This window comes from Mytilus californianus, unplaced genomic scaffold (genome assembly GCF_021869535.1).
Source record: "Mytilus californianus isolate M0D057914Y unplaced genomic scaffold, xbMytCali1.0.p SCAF_12, whole genome shotgun sequence".
Classification (NCBI taxonomy): Eukaryota; Metazoa; Mollusca; class Bivalvia; order Mytilida; family Mytilidae; genus Mytilus; species Mytilus californianus.
This window is the reverse complement of record NW_026262604.1, coordinates 14,594,162-14,610,370: the sequence shown is the minus strand read 5'-3', so window position 1 is coordinate 14,610,370 and position 16,209 is coordinate 14,594,162. Positions and strand designations below refer to the sequence as shown.

General features: G+C 32.6%; 1 protein-coding gene across 1 annotated transcript in view; it reads left to right on the top strand.

Moving 5' to 3' along the window:
* LOC127721429 (zinc finger protein 226-like) overlaps positions 1-4,340 on the top strand; it is a 38,452-nt gene extending 34,112 nt beyond the window's left edge. The window contains exon 7 of the mRNA XM_052228149.1: positions 839-4,340. Coding sequence (XP_052084109.1) covers positions 839-1,107 — 269 coding nt within the window. The 3' untranslated portion in view covers positions 1,108-4,340. The remainder of the gene's footprint in view (positions 1-838) is intronic.
* Positions 4,341-16,209: the final 11,869 nt, after the last annotated feature.

Sequence of the window (16,209 nt, the reverse complement as noted above, 5' to 3'; positions counted from 1 at the left end):
GAATGCGACTGCAATACACATTCTGGGGTCACGCAGGTTCATACAACACTCGTCAACAGCAATACACAAACGTAGTCCGGCAGTGGGCGGAGCTTTAAAGCGATATCTGTATAGTATACAGATACAGCATAGCGATATCTGTACGGCTGTATCTGTATAGTAAGACACCCAATTGCAGGCTAAAAGCAAATCATGTGACTATGATGTTTATTGCTACTTAATCACTCTTTGTTACATCAATTGTGGCCATGTTTTCCAATCCAATGGAGAGAGCAACTGAGCTTTGGCAGGACAATTGATAATCCTAGTCAACATGGTCAATTAAGATAGGAGTTGAAAGCACATTGCCATGAGCATGTTCTCATAATATCAGTGTTGACAGGCTAGTGTTCACTGTTCACTACTTAGACCACTTAACCTCTGAACCCCTTGAATGGGAGGAGATGAGGGGTATATGTCATTGAGACAGCAACCCAATGTAAAAAAATGTCCTAGTCAACTGAAACACACATTTTGTTTAATACTAATTTCATTGGTGCGCTTTCCCTTTGTCTTGCAGATCTATGTTCTGATTACAAGAATACATGTAGTTAATCTGTATTTTCACATGTAAATGACATTTTACATTGGTTGCATTTTCTATTATAAAAATGAATGTCATAAAAAAGAATAATGAAGTATAATGAACTAATCTAAGAATTCAAATAAAGAAGCCTATTTTGACATAACTATACAGTGTTCTGTCACTCATTGAATATTTAAGACATGTATTTGAATCCTTGGATGATTATTTGTTCTTATAAAACTTCTGGAAATATATATGAATGGTCTTTTGCAGATAATGTTGGCCAGGAATTTATAGCGATAAATAAAGATCTTGATCTTGAAACATCAGCTACGGTATATGACTATCCCGAGAAGACAATCATAATCATTGGATCAGACAACATTAGTGGAGACATGGAGTATGAAATGCAGGGCGAGATTGAGTATATCCAGGAGGGGGATAAACTTATTCCGACCATTAATGGCAGCGAGATACAGATTGTTGACGAAGGCATGCAGCCAGTTCCTGTACATATGGTCCAAAATCAAGTAAATTGTTAACTTGAAGTACTTATGACATTTCTGATCAGGTTTGCCTTATTCATTTGTCTATAGAAGTATTTATACTTTTGGATATTTAGCTTAATTTGCTTCAAATGACTATCTCTAAATAACCTTCTGGCCTCATGCAACATTCACTTTTTAATTGTGACGTCAAATATCTTAATTTGTGATGCAAAATTTTACAGCAACTTGTTCTTGTTTGACTTGAAGTAATGGCGGACAAACTTGTATACAAGTGTAAATATGTCTATTGTGAGCTTGGGCTAGTCATTTCTTTATTTTTGACATACTTTTCTTCCTGCTCTTGGTAGTAGGCAAGATCCTTTGTACAGTATTTAATTTTTTTCAATTGCCTCTGGAATTGTTGTAAAGTGCTTGTCTCTAATGAAGGAATTTGTCAATAAGATAGATCCTTGGATGGGTCAAACCACAGACTTTATAAATGCTTTTATAATTAGTAAGAATAAAAAAACTGATTTAATTATTCATGTTATTCATGTCATCAATCAATCATGTTTTATTGTCAAGAAATTATATTTATATTCATCGTGTTCCAATGACTTTCAGTCTGAGTAATACTTATACAAATCAGGTTTATTTACTGAAAGATGTAATATTAACTGGTATAAGACTAAGTAATTTTATTTAAGATTGTAGTTACTTTTTCAAGGTTTGGATAATCTCCCCTTAATATTTCCAAAAATTTACTTAAACAAATAATTTGTTTCTACAACCCTTGAAATTCTCATATTTTAGAAGGACCAAACATGCCTTTAACATTTTTTCTGGTTTGCTTAGTCTTTTCAATTAGATTTCAATCTTTTGCAATATTTAGCTTAAGAACTAAACAAAGAATCTATGCAAGGCCTTCAAAAATTTTTCCCTTGAACCTTGTAAATGAGCAGTATTTTGAAGATTACAAACAAATGAGATTTTCGTTGTCCATGAAATTATACTTTTATGAATAGTAAAGACAACTATTAATGATAGACAATTAAAAATAAATTATAGTTCTGAGTCAAAAGAAATTCAAGAATAGAAGAAAAGATGACCATTTTTACTTATATAAGTAGGGAAAAAATCTGAATGTCTAAAGGATATGTAACTCTACCTCTAAAATAATTTACCTGTAGAAGAAAAATGAATAATACTTTTTTAATTATAGCCCCTAACAGACTTTTAGAATTTAATAATGAAATGTTTTCTTTTTCTGATATTTTTTTATTTCTTGGTGAAATCCTCTTTCTTTTAACAGGAAATAACATAACACTTGATGTTTCTGTAACTTATGCCAAAGTTTATGAGACTTGTATTTTTCCCTATTGATATTTTTTTATTTGCTAGAATTTGCTACACTAGCTATGTATATACATGTTTGTATTTGTAAGAAAAAAGATGCTTGTAAGCATTATTTTTTTTTAACCTGTTGAGAACTGGATGTATATTAATGGCAATGGCATTGCCATTGTCTGTCTGTCCATTCATCAGGCCTTTGTAAGATGACTTAGTTTTTTTAACCAATATTCATGTTAATTAACATAACATTAGGATTGACAGAAGAAAACTACTTTTCCACTATGTTCTTCCAGAATTACAAGACTTTACTATTAGATTTAATGCAATTTTTCACATATCATGCACTATAACTTCATTATGCTTTACATTATTGTGGGGATTGATAAATGGAAGTTCCCTTTCATTTAATTTCATTTTCTGGTTTCTCTTTTATGTAAAATTTTCACTTGTTGTACCATACACTTGAAACTTTATGTTAGTGTTGGAATTGGTGAACATAACAAACTGTTCGATTTAAAAAAAAAAGTTCTGATATGTCATTCCAGAGTTATGGGATTTTTACTGTTAGATGTTTAAATGTCATGCATTAGCTCTCGTATGTGTAGATCAAACTCAAATTACTTCAAAATTAACACTATGGTTGGGATTGGAGAATGTAGACTTGCTCTTGAATTTAAAATTTTCAGGTTTTTCATTCCAGAGTTATGGGACTTTTAATTGTCATATTTGACCCAATATTTACAAATTTTTAAAGTATCTTCATGCCATGAAGGCATCAACAATTGTTCAGTTTTCTGCTTAAGTTAGTTTGATAAAAACTACTTGTGATAGATCATTGATATTTACAACTATTTTGAGGCCCTGCCCCCTAGGCCATGGTCCAGTGACTTTGAAATCATTATTGATTAGCAATTTTAAATATTAAGTTTTCTGCTAAGTTAGATTGATAGGATCTACTTGTGATATATCAATGATATTTTGTATGAAGTTGCATTACTATCAGTACATATCAGTTTGAAGACTATTTGGAGGCTGTGCCCCCAAGGCCATGGTCCAGTAACTTTGAATTAATTAGCAATTTTAAATGTTAAGTTTTCGGCTCAAGTTAGATTGATAGGAACTACTGGTGATAGATCAATGATATTTTGTGTGAAGTTGCATTGCTATCAGTATATATTAGTTTGACAACTATTTTGAGGCCCTGCCCCCTAGGCTATGGTTCAGTGACTTTTAATTAATTACCAATTTTCAATGATAAGTTTTCTGCTTAAGTTAGTTTGATAGGAACTACTTACAATAGACAATATTTTCTACAAAGTTACATTGCTGTCTGTACATCTCAGTTTGTCAACCACTTTGAGACCCTACCCACTAGTTGGCCCAGTGACTTTGAATTAATTAGCAATGTTGCTGTCCATCAGATTGTCTTTTTCTGAATTTTATGCCAACAGGCGAGACATATCTCTGTGTCAACCGTTTATATTTGCTTCTGATTAAATGCCATCTAAATATCCTATTTTATTTGTGCAACAACTTTGATATGAACAATAAGGTGGTATCATGTGCTCTTTGCACAGCTGCTTATTTTTATTGTAACAGAATGTCTATGCAATATATTGTCAAAATTGTGAAAAAGTAAAATTGTTTAAAAAGATACAGAGTAGATTTTTTTATACAACAAATAGTGCAATATTAAGATTTTTTTACACATTTAGTGATTTTTGTTTTTATGTTATTCAATAAGTTTAAGCTTTCCAGAAAAGCTTATCTTACCCTGACATTTTCTCATCATTATTAACTGATGTAACCTGTATGTGTGTGGAAACATTTTTGAATGCATCTTCTTCATAGAATTGTAGTTAGTTACATAAAGTGTCTTAGTGCTGAACTCTTTAATTAGCCATATTAGTATACAATAAAAGTTTTAAAAAAAACTTGTGTTCTTTTTTCTGCATTGAGATTCTGTACTCTAGGCTTTTCTCAAGATTTTGTCTCACTTGACTTTTTCACTGGGTTTTCAGAAGGAAAGGACCAGTTATTAAATTTGTGAAGTATGGTGGGCGGCTGCCAACAGTTTCCGTGCAATAACTTTTGAACTGTTCAACCAATGCTTTTAAAATGGAGGTCAAATTGATGATTTTCACTTTTACCATTTAGGAGTTATGGTCTTTGATATATTGGAAAATGGCACTTTATGTCGTTTATGTTCAATAACTTATGAACCCTTCTACTGATGAGTTTTTAAATCATAATATAATTTTACTCATGACAAAATGGTTGTCAAATTTGATATTAAAGATTTTCATTTTTGTCATTCAGGAGTTATGGTCCTTGATAGATTGGAAAATAGGCATAGAATGTGGCAGGTAAAAAAATCATGAAAGCGCCTTTCAAAAAACTGAAAACCCAGTTTGTTGTCAATTTGACATCTCATTCCTTGTTTTTGTGGTACATTGCTGTATGAAATCTACTCAGAAATATGTCTATGCATATATATATATTCCAATGTTGGACAGCATGCTTTGATATGAGCAGGTTAAGTACTGTGAGCTTGCTTTCAGTATGTGTGTGCATTTGTTAATATTAAATTGTTTATTATCTTGTATACACCAATTGTCATGATTGTTATTCCGCTGCTCAAGATTTGAACTTTAACTCTAAACCATTTTCATGTACTGGTAACTGGTATAAGAATGTGCCTGTCCAAAGTAAGCAAAGTCGTCATTGGTTTAAGTAGTAATCCATAGAAAAAGTATAAGAATCATGCAGAAGTTGTGTTCCTGAACGGTTTCAAATGTGCATTCAGTTGCAATATAGGTGTAGTTGAAAGGAACGAGTAAAATGTTCCATTTACTGCCTTACTAGAGAGTTATCTCCCTCAACATTTTCACATTTTGCATGATTCTTTTAAGTGGACTGTTGCTTATATTGATTTTTTGTCATTTTAGGGAATTTAATGTTGATAGCAGATCTTTGATAGTCTTTTTAAAATCATTTACATCAGGGCTTGTTTGACATTTTATTTACATCAGGGCTTGTTTGGCATTTTATTTACATCAGGGCTTGTTTGACATTTTATTTACATCAGGGCTTGTTTGACATTTTATTTACATCAGGGCTTGTTTGACATTTTATTTACATCAGGGCTTGTTTGACATTTTATTTACATCAGGGCTTGTTTGACATTTTATTTACATCAGGGCTTGTATGGCATTTTATTTAGACATGATAGACATTTCTCTATTGTTGGAGGTCACATAACTTTTGTTTTTTGTGTGTCAGATTGCAGTTTCATTGATGTATACCCTGTATTCTTATATAGGTTCTACAGATCAAGACCACTATATGGAAACAAATGGTTTTGTTGTTATGTTATCTTATGAATGCTACTCCTCTGAGAGGTTTCTTACTTATTGTCTTTGATCATTTTGTGGCCTTTTGTAACAAAACCTTGAGAACACTCATCACACCTCTGCTTCCATACAACACATCAATTATGAGTGACTATTTTTTTGTAGATATGGTGTGACTTTTAAAATGTTACTTATTGGTAGAACAGGAAATCCAAACGTAGACCTTTTAATTATGAATAAAAGTATATATATATATGGGATCTAAATCAATGAGACAGCAAAGGATATTTTAAAAGAGGGCAATATACAGTCTTCAACGATAGGCAGGTGTCTATACGATATGTCAACCTCTATAACAATCTGAATCTGTAAAAGTCTCCAATGACCATGTGCACATTTTCATTTAAATTGCTAAAAAACATACAAATGCACCAGGTGAACTATAGAATTCAAGAATTTCTTTGTTTCTGCTTAGCAGACAGACTGTAACAGTAAGAGCCAGGTTCAGATCCAGGATTTTGAAAAGGAGCCAAGGTTTGAAGTGATACTTGTAAAAAATCTATGCATTTATCATATATGAAGCTCCCTGGCAACTCTAAATAAATGGAATTTCTAATGCCCCATTGAACAATCGAATGTTTTCCCCCCTAAATTGACATCAAACAATTCATTCGTAAAACACATTAGTATCCATTTAAAATGCTGAGAAACAGGTCATTTTCAAAGGTAACTCTGAGTCTGAGTTAAAAAGTTGTCTGCCATTCAACTGACGTTGTAATTTATAGAAAAGGGTTATACATATCAGTATTCCAGTGTTGTATGGTAAATTGAGCTTGTCAAGTGACTTTTAACCCACAGTTATGACTGTTTTGCAAAATTGCAATAGCTTTTTCTAAAAAAAAACTTTGCTACCATTATTTTATAGGAAAAATTGGAGATGTGGTATGATTGCCAATGAGACAACTATCCACCAAAGATCAAATGAAGTGAATGTAAGCAATCATAGGCAACCGTACGGCCTTCAACAATGAGGAAAACCCATACAGTTGGCTATATAAAAGGTACCGACATGAAAAATATGATAATTCAATTGAGAAAACTAACGGCCTTGTTTATAACAAAACAATTTACGAAAAAACAAGTATGACGAAACATGAAGCAACGACAACCACTGAACAAGACCCTCCTGACTTAGGATAGGCACATAAAGAATGTGGCATGGTTAAACATGACCGGATATAGCAGGGTATTTATACATTCCTAAAAAATAAAAAAGACAAAGTACAGATCTGAGAGTATCTGCAGTTACTGATCAACAGCTAGTTCAAAGCCAATAGCAACTAATAAAAAATCATGTATCGAAGACTTAAATATCAATCAGTACACATCCAACATCCAATGGATTTAATGTAAAGACATCATTATTAAACAGTCAGAGAAAAACAAGACCTAGTGAAATGCCAAGATATATAGGTATCAACAGATTGTAGTACTGTGATAGTGCATATATGCAATATTTCCTGAAATTGCTATAGTAAACTTGTCCTACATTTTTATGCCCCTGCCGTAGCGGTGGGGGCATTAAGTTTTACCCTTGTCCCTCTGAACGTCTGTACGAACGTACGTACATCCCAAAATTGGTTTCCGTTCTCTAACTTGAGTTTGCCTCAACCAAATGTTATGAAACTTATACACAATGCTTATTACCACAAAACACAGATCAAGTTTGAATTTTGGTGGCTTCAATTTAAATGTTCTAGAGTTATATGCCCCTTTATAAATGGAAAAATTGATAAATTCTTAGTTTCGGTTCTCTAACTTAAGTTTGCCTCAACCAAATGTTATGAAACTTATACACAATGCTTATTACCACAAAACACATGTCAAGTTTGAATTTTGGTGGCGTCACTTTAACCGTTCTAGAGTTATGCCCCTTTATAAATGGAAAAATTGCAAAATTTTTATTTTTTCCTAAATATCAAGTAATTTTTAAAATTGGAGTTATCTTCCTTTGTCCATGATTATAGTTGAATCAACTACAATCAATGCTTTATACAATGCAATGTTTAATTCTGACTTCCACTGATAAAACACAGACCAAGTTGAATTTGGGTAGTGTCACTTTAACCATTATTGATTTATGCCCTTTATAAATTGAAAGATTGCAAAATTTTTAGTTTCCATTCTGTAACTTAAGTTTGCCCCAACCAAACATTATGAAACCTATACACAATATTCATTACCACAAAACTAAGATCAAGTACAAATTTTTTGTTTCCGTTTTCTAACTTTAGTTTGGCTCAACCAAATGTTATGAAACTTATACACAATGCTTATTACTACATAATACAGATTTAGTACGAAATTTGGTGGCGACACTTTTACCATTCTTGAGTTATGTCCCTTTATAAACATAACAATTGCTGAATTTTTCGTTTCAGTTCTCTAACTTTGACTCAACCAAATGTTATAAAACTTATACACAACCGTTCTAGAGTTATGCGTGTTTACAAATAGAAAAATTGCTGAATTTTTAGTTTCTGTTCTCTACTTAAGTTAGCCTCAACCAAATATTATGAGACTTACACACAATGCTTATTACCACAAAACTAAGATTAAGTTCAAATTTGGGTAGCGTCACTTATACTGTTCTTCAGTTATGTCCCTTTATAACTATATGATATACATCATCTGTGTCCACATGTGGACACTACCCACATTTATTTTCCTATTGTTCAACAAATCACAACAATAAATGCAAGTAGTTAAATCTGAATTTACAGTATACAAGGCATAGAAATTCCACAAATACCAAGTTATAAAAGATAAGAAGATGTGGTATAATTGCCATTGAGACAACTCTCCACAAGAGACTAAGATGTAAAATTGTGTCCTGCCTTTTTTTTAATTTGTAATCTCTGTCCTGCCTTTTTATTTTTCACTCTATTCGGTCCTGCCTTTTTTTTTTTAAAGTTTATCCTGACTTTTTTTACCTAAATTGTCATCCTGACTTTTTTTTTTTTGCAAGTGTCTCATCCTGCCTTTTTTTTACTCAAAACTCCTGTCCTGCCTATTTTTTTCAAATTTCATCCTAGCCCCCCATAAAAATCTAATGGTAGCTCCCTAACTTCAATAAGGAGCTACAGACTATTTCCATCATGTTGGCTTTTTAAAGTTTCTATCTATCTACTATAGATTTTCGTGATATTATAAGGCAAAAACACAAAAAAAATGGTTGGTAGGCAGGGTCATCGGACACATTTTTTAAACAGTATACCCCAATTATGATTGTGGCTTAGTTTGGTCATTTTGGCCCAGTTGTTTCAGAAGAAAAGATATTGGGCAAAAACACAAAAAATTGTTAAAAATCATCATTAATGGGCAATAACTCCAATAAGGAGTGATCTGAAGATTTCGGCCATGTTTGACTTATTGGATGATCTTGTCTTGCTGATCATTTTTGTCTCGCCTTGACGGAGTCAAAAAGCGAGACATAGGTATGCTGTTTCCGGCGACGGCGACGACGGCGTCAACAATGTATTAGTTTGTGATTAGGTCTAGATCATGGTGATCCACTAGTGGTAGGTCAATGATATTTGGTATGCAGTTGTATTAGCATTGGCACATCTCATTACCATAGAGATTATTTGGCCCCGCACCCTCAGTCAAGGTCTATTGACTTTGAAACTTTTCATAGTTTACATGTATTAGTTTGTGATTAGGTCAATTTATAGGGAACCACTAGTGGTAAGTCAATGATATTTGGTATGCAGTTGTATAAGCATTGGCATATCTCATTTCCATGGAGATTATTTGGCTCCGCCTCCTTAGTCATGGAAAATTTTGCTAAGTTAACATGTATTAGTTTGTGATTAGGTCAATGCAAGGGGAACCATTAGTGGTAGGCCAATGTTAATTTGTGTTCAGTTGTATAAGCATTAGCACATCTCATTTCCATGGAGAATATTTGGCCCCGCCCCCTCAGTCATGGTCTATTGACTTTGAAACTTTTGCTTAGTTTACATGTATTAGTTTGTGATTAGATCAGTTTTAGATGAACTGCTAATGTTAGGTCAATGATATTTGGTATGCAAATGTATTGGCATTTGCAAATATCGTTTCCATGGAGATTATAAAGCCCCACCCCTGATCATGATTCATTGACTTTGAAACTTTTACATAGTTTACAAGTTAATGTTTGTGTTTAGGTTTGTTTAAAGGGAACAACTTATAATAAGTCAGTGGTATTTGGTATGCAGTTGTATTAGCATTGGCACATCTCATTCCATGGAGATTGTTCAGCCATGTACCTTCAGTCATGGTTCATCGATTTGAATATTTGCATAACTTACATGATAAAGTATTGCTATTTTAATTTCAACATTTGCATTCTCAAAATTACAGAAAGGCGAGACATATCTCTGTGATAACAGTTTATGTCTGATTAAAGTTTCTCTCTGTTTGTTATAGTTTTCATGATAATAGACAAAAATTATAAAAAAAATATGGTAAAATTTTACACTTAAAGGGGCACTAGCTGTCGAATTCATGTTCACCGATTTGACTCAAATTCTCATATTTGATTTATAACAATGTAAAACATTTATCCAAACTATTAAAAGTCTAAAATAAACAGTTAACAGGACATGGGCATGATAACACGTAGCTTCGTTTCGTGTGTATTTTAGTCTAGACGCCATCTAATTAACTATCGAGTTGACCTCCAAAGTCATCCGATGACCATATAAGCGATGTAAACATAAATAAAGATATAAATAGATTAAGCGAACTCGTGCTATTGGATTTTTCTAGGTCTGTTTAATTTCATATTATAGATTAAAAATATATGTTTATCATCGTTTTTACCTGTATAAGAATGATTTTTTGTGGATCGGATCAGTCAATCAAATGATTTACCTTTGTTTCACTTTCAATGTTGACATTCTTTTCCTTTAAATAACTTTACACATTCAATTCACGTGTTATCCAACTCTAGCTAAGGGGTTAAATTGAAGTTCACATAAATACGGATTCAATGAGGTCGAATTATTCACTTGCCAGTGAATAATTCATCATCAATGTTTCTTAGCTTATTTTGACAAAATTGAACCATACTGGCGGCTAAAAGCGAATAATTATTTCACTATTTCACTTTCATTAATGATTGAACAAAAAAATCATATATTAGATTTTTTATATATCTCGGAGCTAGTGCCCCTTTAAGGGCAATAACTCCCATAAAAAGTAGTCTGACAGTTTTGACATGAATGGACAGCAGGTAGAATTCAACATTCTGAACATGTCTGCCTCTGTAAGTTTTTTTCTATTCATAGCAGTTTTATTATTTAAGTGAAATTTCAAAGTCCAAGGACCATAACTCTGCACAAAATCATCAGATCGGAACAAAATTCGGACTTTATCTGTAACTTGTCATGATAAAACTAGATACCAATTATCAAATCAATATCTTCAAGCATGACGAAAACAAGTGTTGAAAACTGATTATTTGAGTGAATTTTCTAAGTCCAAGGACCAATTCTCTGCACAAAATCATCAGACAGGAAAAAAATTCAAACTTGATCTACAACTTGTCATGATAAAACTATATACCAATTATCAAATCAATATCTTCAAGTATGACGAAAAAAAGTGCGGAAAACTGATTATTTGAGTGAATTTTCTAAGTCCAAGGACCATAACTCCGTACAAAATCATCAAACCAGAACAACATTCGAACTTGATCTGTAACTTATCATGATAAAACAATATACCAAATATCAAATCAATATTTTCAAGCACGAAGAAAAAGTGTGGAAAACTAATTTGCCGGACTGACGGATGGACAGACGGACAGAGTGCAAACCTAAAGTCCCCTTCGACTTCGTTGGTAGAGGACTAAAAAATAAATATGTGAGACAGCAACCACTGAATTATCGGCTCTTAACTTGTGACAGGATTAATCATTTTTGTGAGCGCTCAATCCCCCCCAAACAGCACTACATGAGAACAAACTGCAAAAATCAGTTGAAAATGGTTTGACTCATTAGGGAGCTACCATTTGATTTTTATGGGGGGGGGGGGGGGGGGGGGGGGGGGGGGGGGGGGGCTAGGATGAAAAATTTTGTCCTGCAATTTTTTTTAGTTGTAATCTCTGTCCTGCCTTTTTATTTTTCACTCTATTCGGTCCTGCATTTTTTTTTTATTAGTTTATCCTGACTTTTTTTTTACATAAATTGTCATCCTGCCTTTTTTTTTGCCAAGTTGCTCATCCTGCCTTTTTTTTTACTCAAAACTCCTGTCCTGCGTTTTTTTTCAAATTTCATCCTATAACTGGAAACTAGAAAAATGCTTGTTTTTGGCCCTTTTTTGGCCCCTTATTCCTACATATTTGGGCAATTAACCCCAAACTCAATCCTAGCCTCCCTTTGTGATATGGAACCTTGTGGTACAATGTCAGAGAGATCCATACACTTACACACAAGTTATTGTCTGGAAACTAGAAAAATGCTTGTTTTTGGCCCCTTTTTGGCCCTTAATTCCTAAACTGTTGGCCCCATAACCCCTAAAATAAATCCCAACCTTCTACTTGTGGTATTAAACATTGTCGTACAATTTCAGAGCAATCAAAATACTTAAACACAAGTTATTATCCTGAAACTAGAAAAATGCTTGTTTTGGATCCCTTTTGGGCCCTAATTCCTAAACGGTTGGGACCATCATCCCCAAAATCAATCCCAACCTTCCTTTTGTGGTATTGAACTTCTTTCATAGAGATCCATTCACTTAAACTAAAGTTATTGTCCGCAAACCAATGTGTCTTCGGACGACGACGCAGGCGACGACGACATCATACCATTATACGATCCCAAAAAATTGTTTGGGGTCGTATAAAAATACAATCAAATTTTCAACAAGACAATTAAACTTGAGAAAAATTGAGCAACTGCTGCTGACAAGGAAGGTATTGAACTTAAGGTTCCTAGTGGTATAGTTGAGGTCAACCCTTCAAGAGTTTTACAGAAACCATCATGATTCTGTTGGCAGTTATAGAATATGTTTCACAGATGACCACGGATATATACCAGTCGTGGTAGCCACAATCTTGTCCTCTTTCCCCGATTGTGATATCAACAAATTAGTACTCGCCATGAGCAACATGACAGGTGTCATATGTGGAGCAGGATCTAAGCTGCTTATCAATCTGGAGCACCTGAGATCTACCCTAGTTTTTGGTGGGGTTAATGCTTTGCTAAAGGAAAGACTATTTAACTTCAAGGGTTATGGTTTTTTCCTAAAAAAATATTCTGATCCCCAATTTGATGAAAAGAAATATTGTGGTCAAGCAGATGACAAAAAAAATATTCTGAATCCAGATTTTAACACACCTTATAGTCTTAAATTTTGAAAAAAATAATTTGATTGATAGCTAGCATAGAAAAACTAAAAAAAAATGTTTGCGCCTAGCGCGAAAAAAAATTTCAGACTCGGACAAAAAACCATAACCCCTCTTGAAGTTAAATGGTTGCTTCCTAATAGTCTTTAGAGCATTTTGTAGTCTGTTTGTTTTTTTTATCGCTTTTAATTTTTGCCATGGTATTGTAGGTTTTTCTGCAACTTACAACTTTAATTGTCCTTTTAGAATTTTTCACCTCTTTTTTCAATTGGATTTTAAACCAGGTTTAATATTGACTTAATTGCAGATTTTTTATTTTATTATACTTCATGTCAAAATACCAGATTTTGATTGGTTAATAAATAAAGGCAACAGTAGTATACCGCTGTTCGAAACTCATAAATCGATAGAGATAAAAACAAATCCGGGTTACAAACTAAAACTGAGGGAAACGCATCAAATATAAGAGGAGAACAACGACACAACAAAAACACAACATTAAAATGTAACACACACAGAAACGAACTATAATATAACAATGGCCATTTTCCTGACTTGGTACAGGACATTTTAAGAAAAAAATGGTGGGTTGAACCTGGTTTTGTGGCATGCCAAACCTCCCGCTTTTATGGCAACGTCAAACACAACACCAAAACGACAACATCACATGACAGGACCACAATACAAATAAATGGGAGAACATATAGGACAAAGAAACACACGAATAATAGCTAGCAGAAGGTACTAGGTTTAAAATTCAATACGTGGGAGACAATTTACTCTATCCTATGGTAAATTCTCTATTACCCTTCACGGAGACGCTTGATCAAGTGTGCGCTTTATTAAATACAGATGGTTGTCATGTACAACATCATAGTTTTTTACTTTGAATTTGAAATTTAATAGACAGTAATAACAGAACATTCAGTATAATAAATTAAACAAGCAGTGTGAATAACTGATTATATGAGTGGATTTTTCAAGTCCAAGGACCATAACATGCAGAAAATTATCAGACCAAAACAAAAATTTGAACTTGATCTGGAACTTTTCATGATAAAACTATATACCAATCATCAATCAATATCTTCAAGCATGATGAAAAAAGTGTGGAAAACACTCTTAACATTGGATATGATTAATAGTTTTCTAAAATTAGATATGATGTAATACAATGTATATCTATTTTCAAAATATAATCAAATATAATTAATAGTTCCAAATATTTTTTCTTTCATTTGTCACAAACTAATATAGATTTGTAACTTATCTATAAAGTGTCAATAACTTTTATCTACAGAATGTAATGTAATGAAATATATACCTTAATGAAAATAGATTATTATCTAATTAAAGGATTTCACTGAATAATATTTTTTTTATATATATATAGCATTCAGAAAATTAGTTAATACAAAATAACAAACAAACAAACTGGCACAAATTTTTCAAACAATTTACTAAAGAATTTCTTAAAAAAAATGAGTTCTCTCTCTTTGTATAGAAATATGGTTTAACATAGTACTCTAACATTAGATATGGATTTTTTTTATGGACCATAACTCTGGACTAAATCATTAGAATGGAACAAAATTTGAATTTGATCTATAACTTGTCATGATAAAACCATATAACAAATATTAAATCAATATCTTTAAGAACGAAGAATAAAGTGTTGAAAGCTGATTAGCCTGACTGACAGATGGACAGACAGACGGACGGAGTGCAAACCTAAAGTCCCCTTCGACTTCGTCGGTAGGGGACTAACAAGCATTCTGAGAGTATTGCATGGCAATACATAGTCCCCTACTGGGGAAAAATTCATTATACTGGAACAAAAAGCTAACTTGTTCTATAACTTGTCATGGTGTAAACAAAAAGAAAGTATCAAGTCAATATCTTCAAGCATGACTAAAAACAGTGCGAATTTTTCAAGTCCAAGGACCATAACTCTGCACAAAATTATCAGACCGAAACAAAATTTCGAACTTGATCTGTATAACTTGTCATGATAAAACTATATACCAATTATCAATCAATATCTTCAAGCATGATGAAAAAAAGTGTGGAAAACACTTTAAACATTGGATATGATTAATAGTTCTCTAAAATTAGATATGATGTAATACAGTGTATATCTATTTTCAAATTATAATCAAATGTAATTAATAGTTCCAAATAATTTTTCTTTTATTTGTCACAAACTAATATAGATTTGTAACTTATCTATAAAATGTCAACAATTTTTATCTACACAATGTAATGTAATATATACATTAATAAAAATAGATTATTATCTAATCAAAGGATTTCACTTCATAATTTTTTTTATATATATATAGCATTCAGAAATACAAAATAACAAACAAACCTGCCAAAAAATTCTTCCAATTATTTACCAAAGAATGTCTTTTAAAAAATGAGTTATCTCCCTTTGTACAGAAATATGGTTTAACATAGTACTCTGACATTAGATATGGTCCAGAGTTATGGTCCATAACTCTGGACTTAATCATCAGACCGGAACAAAATATGAACTTGATCTATAACTTGTCATGGCAAAACTATATACCAAATATCAAATCAATATCTTCAAGAACGAAGAAAAAAAGTGTGGAAAACTGATTTGCTGGACAGACAGACGGACGGACAGACAGCCGAGTGCAAAACTAAAGTCCCCTTCGACTTCGTCGGTAGGGGACTAATAACACATATCTGAGAGGGTGATAGAGCAGATTGTTATCCCTCGAAAAGACATTGTCAACCTTGGCTTTGCCTCAGTTGACAATGTTTTCTCGGATACAATCTGCTCTATCACCCTCTCAGCTATTATATAGTGTTGTATAATTGTATTCACAACTTTTATTTACTCCAGCTGATTTTGAGCTTGTCTGATAATGTATGATATTACTGTAGAATGTATGTTGTATTTAGATGTCATTTGGTTATTTTTGGCTTCAGGTTGCTGTCTCATTGATGTATATTCAACATTTAACTATTTATAATTAATAGATTATAGATATCCTCTTTGATTTCCTATTCTACCAAACAGTAACA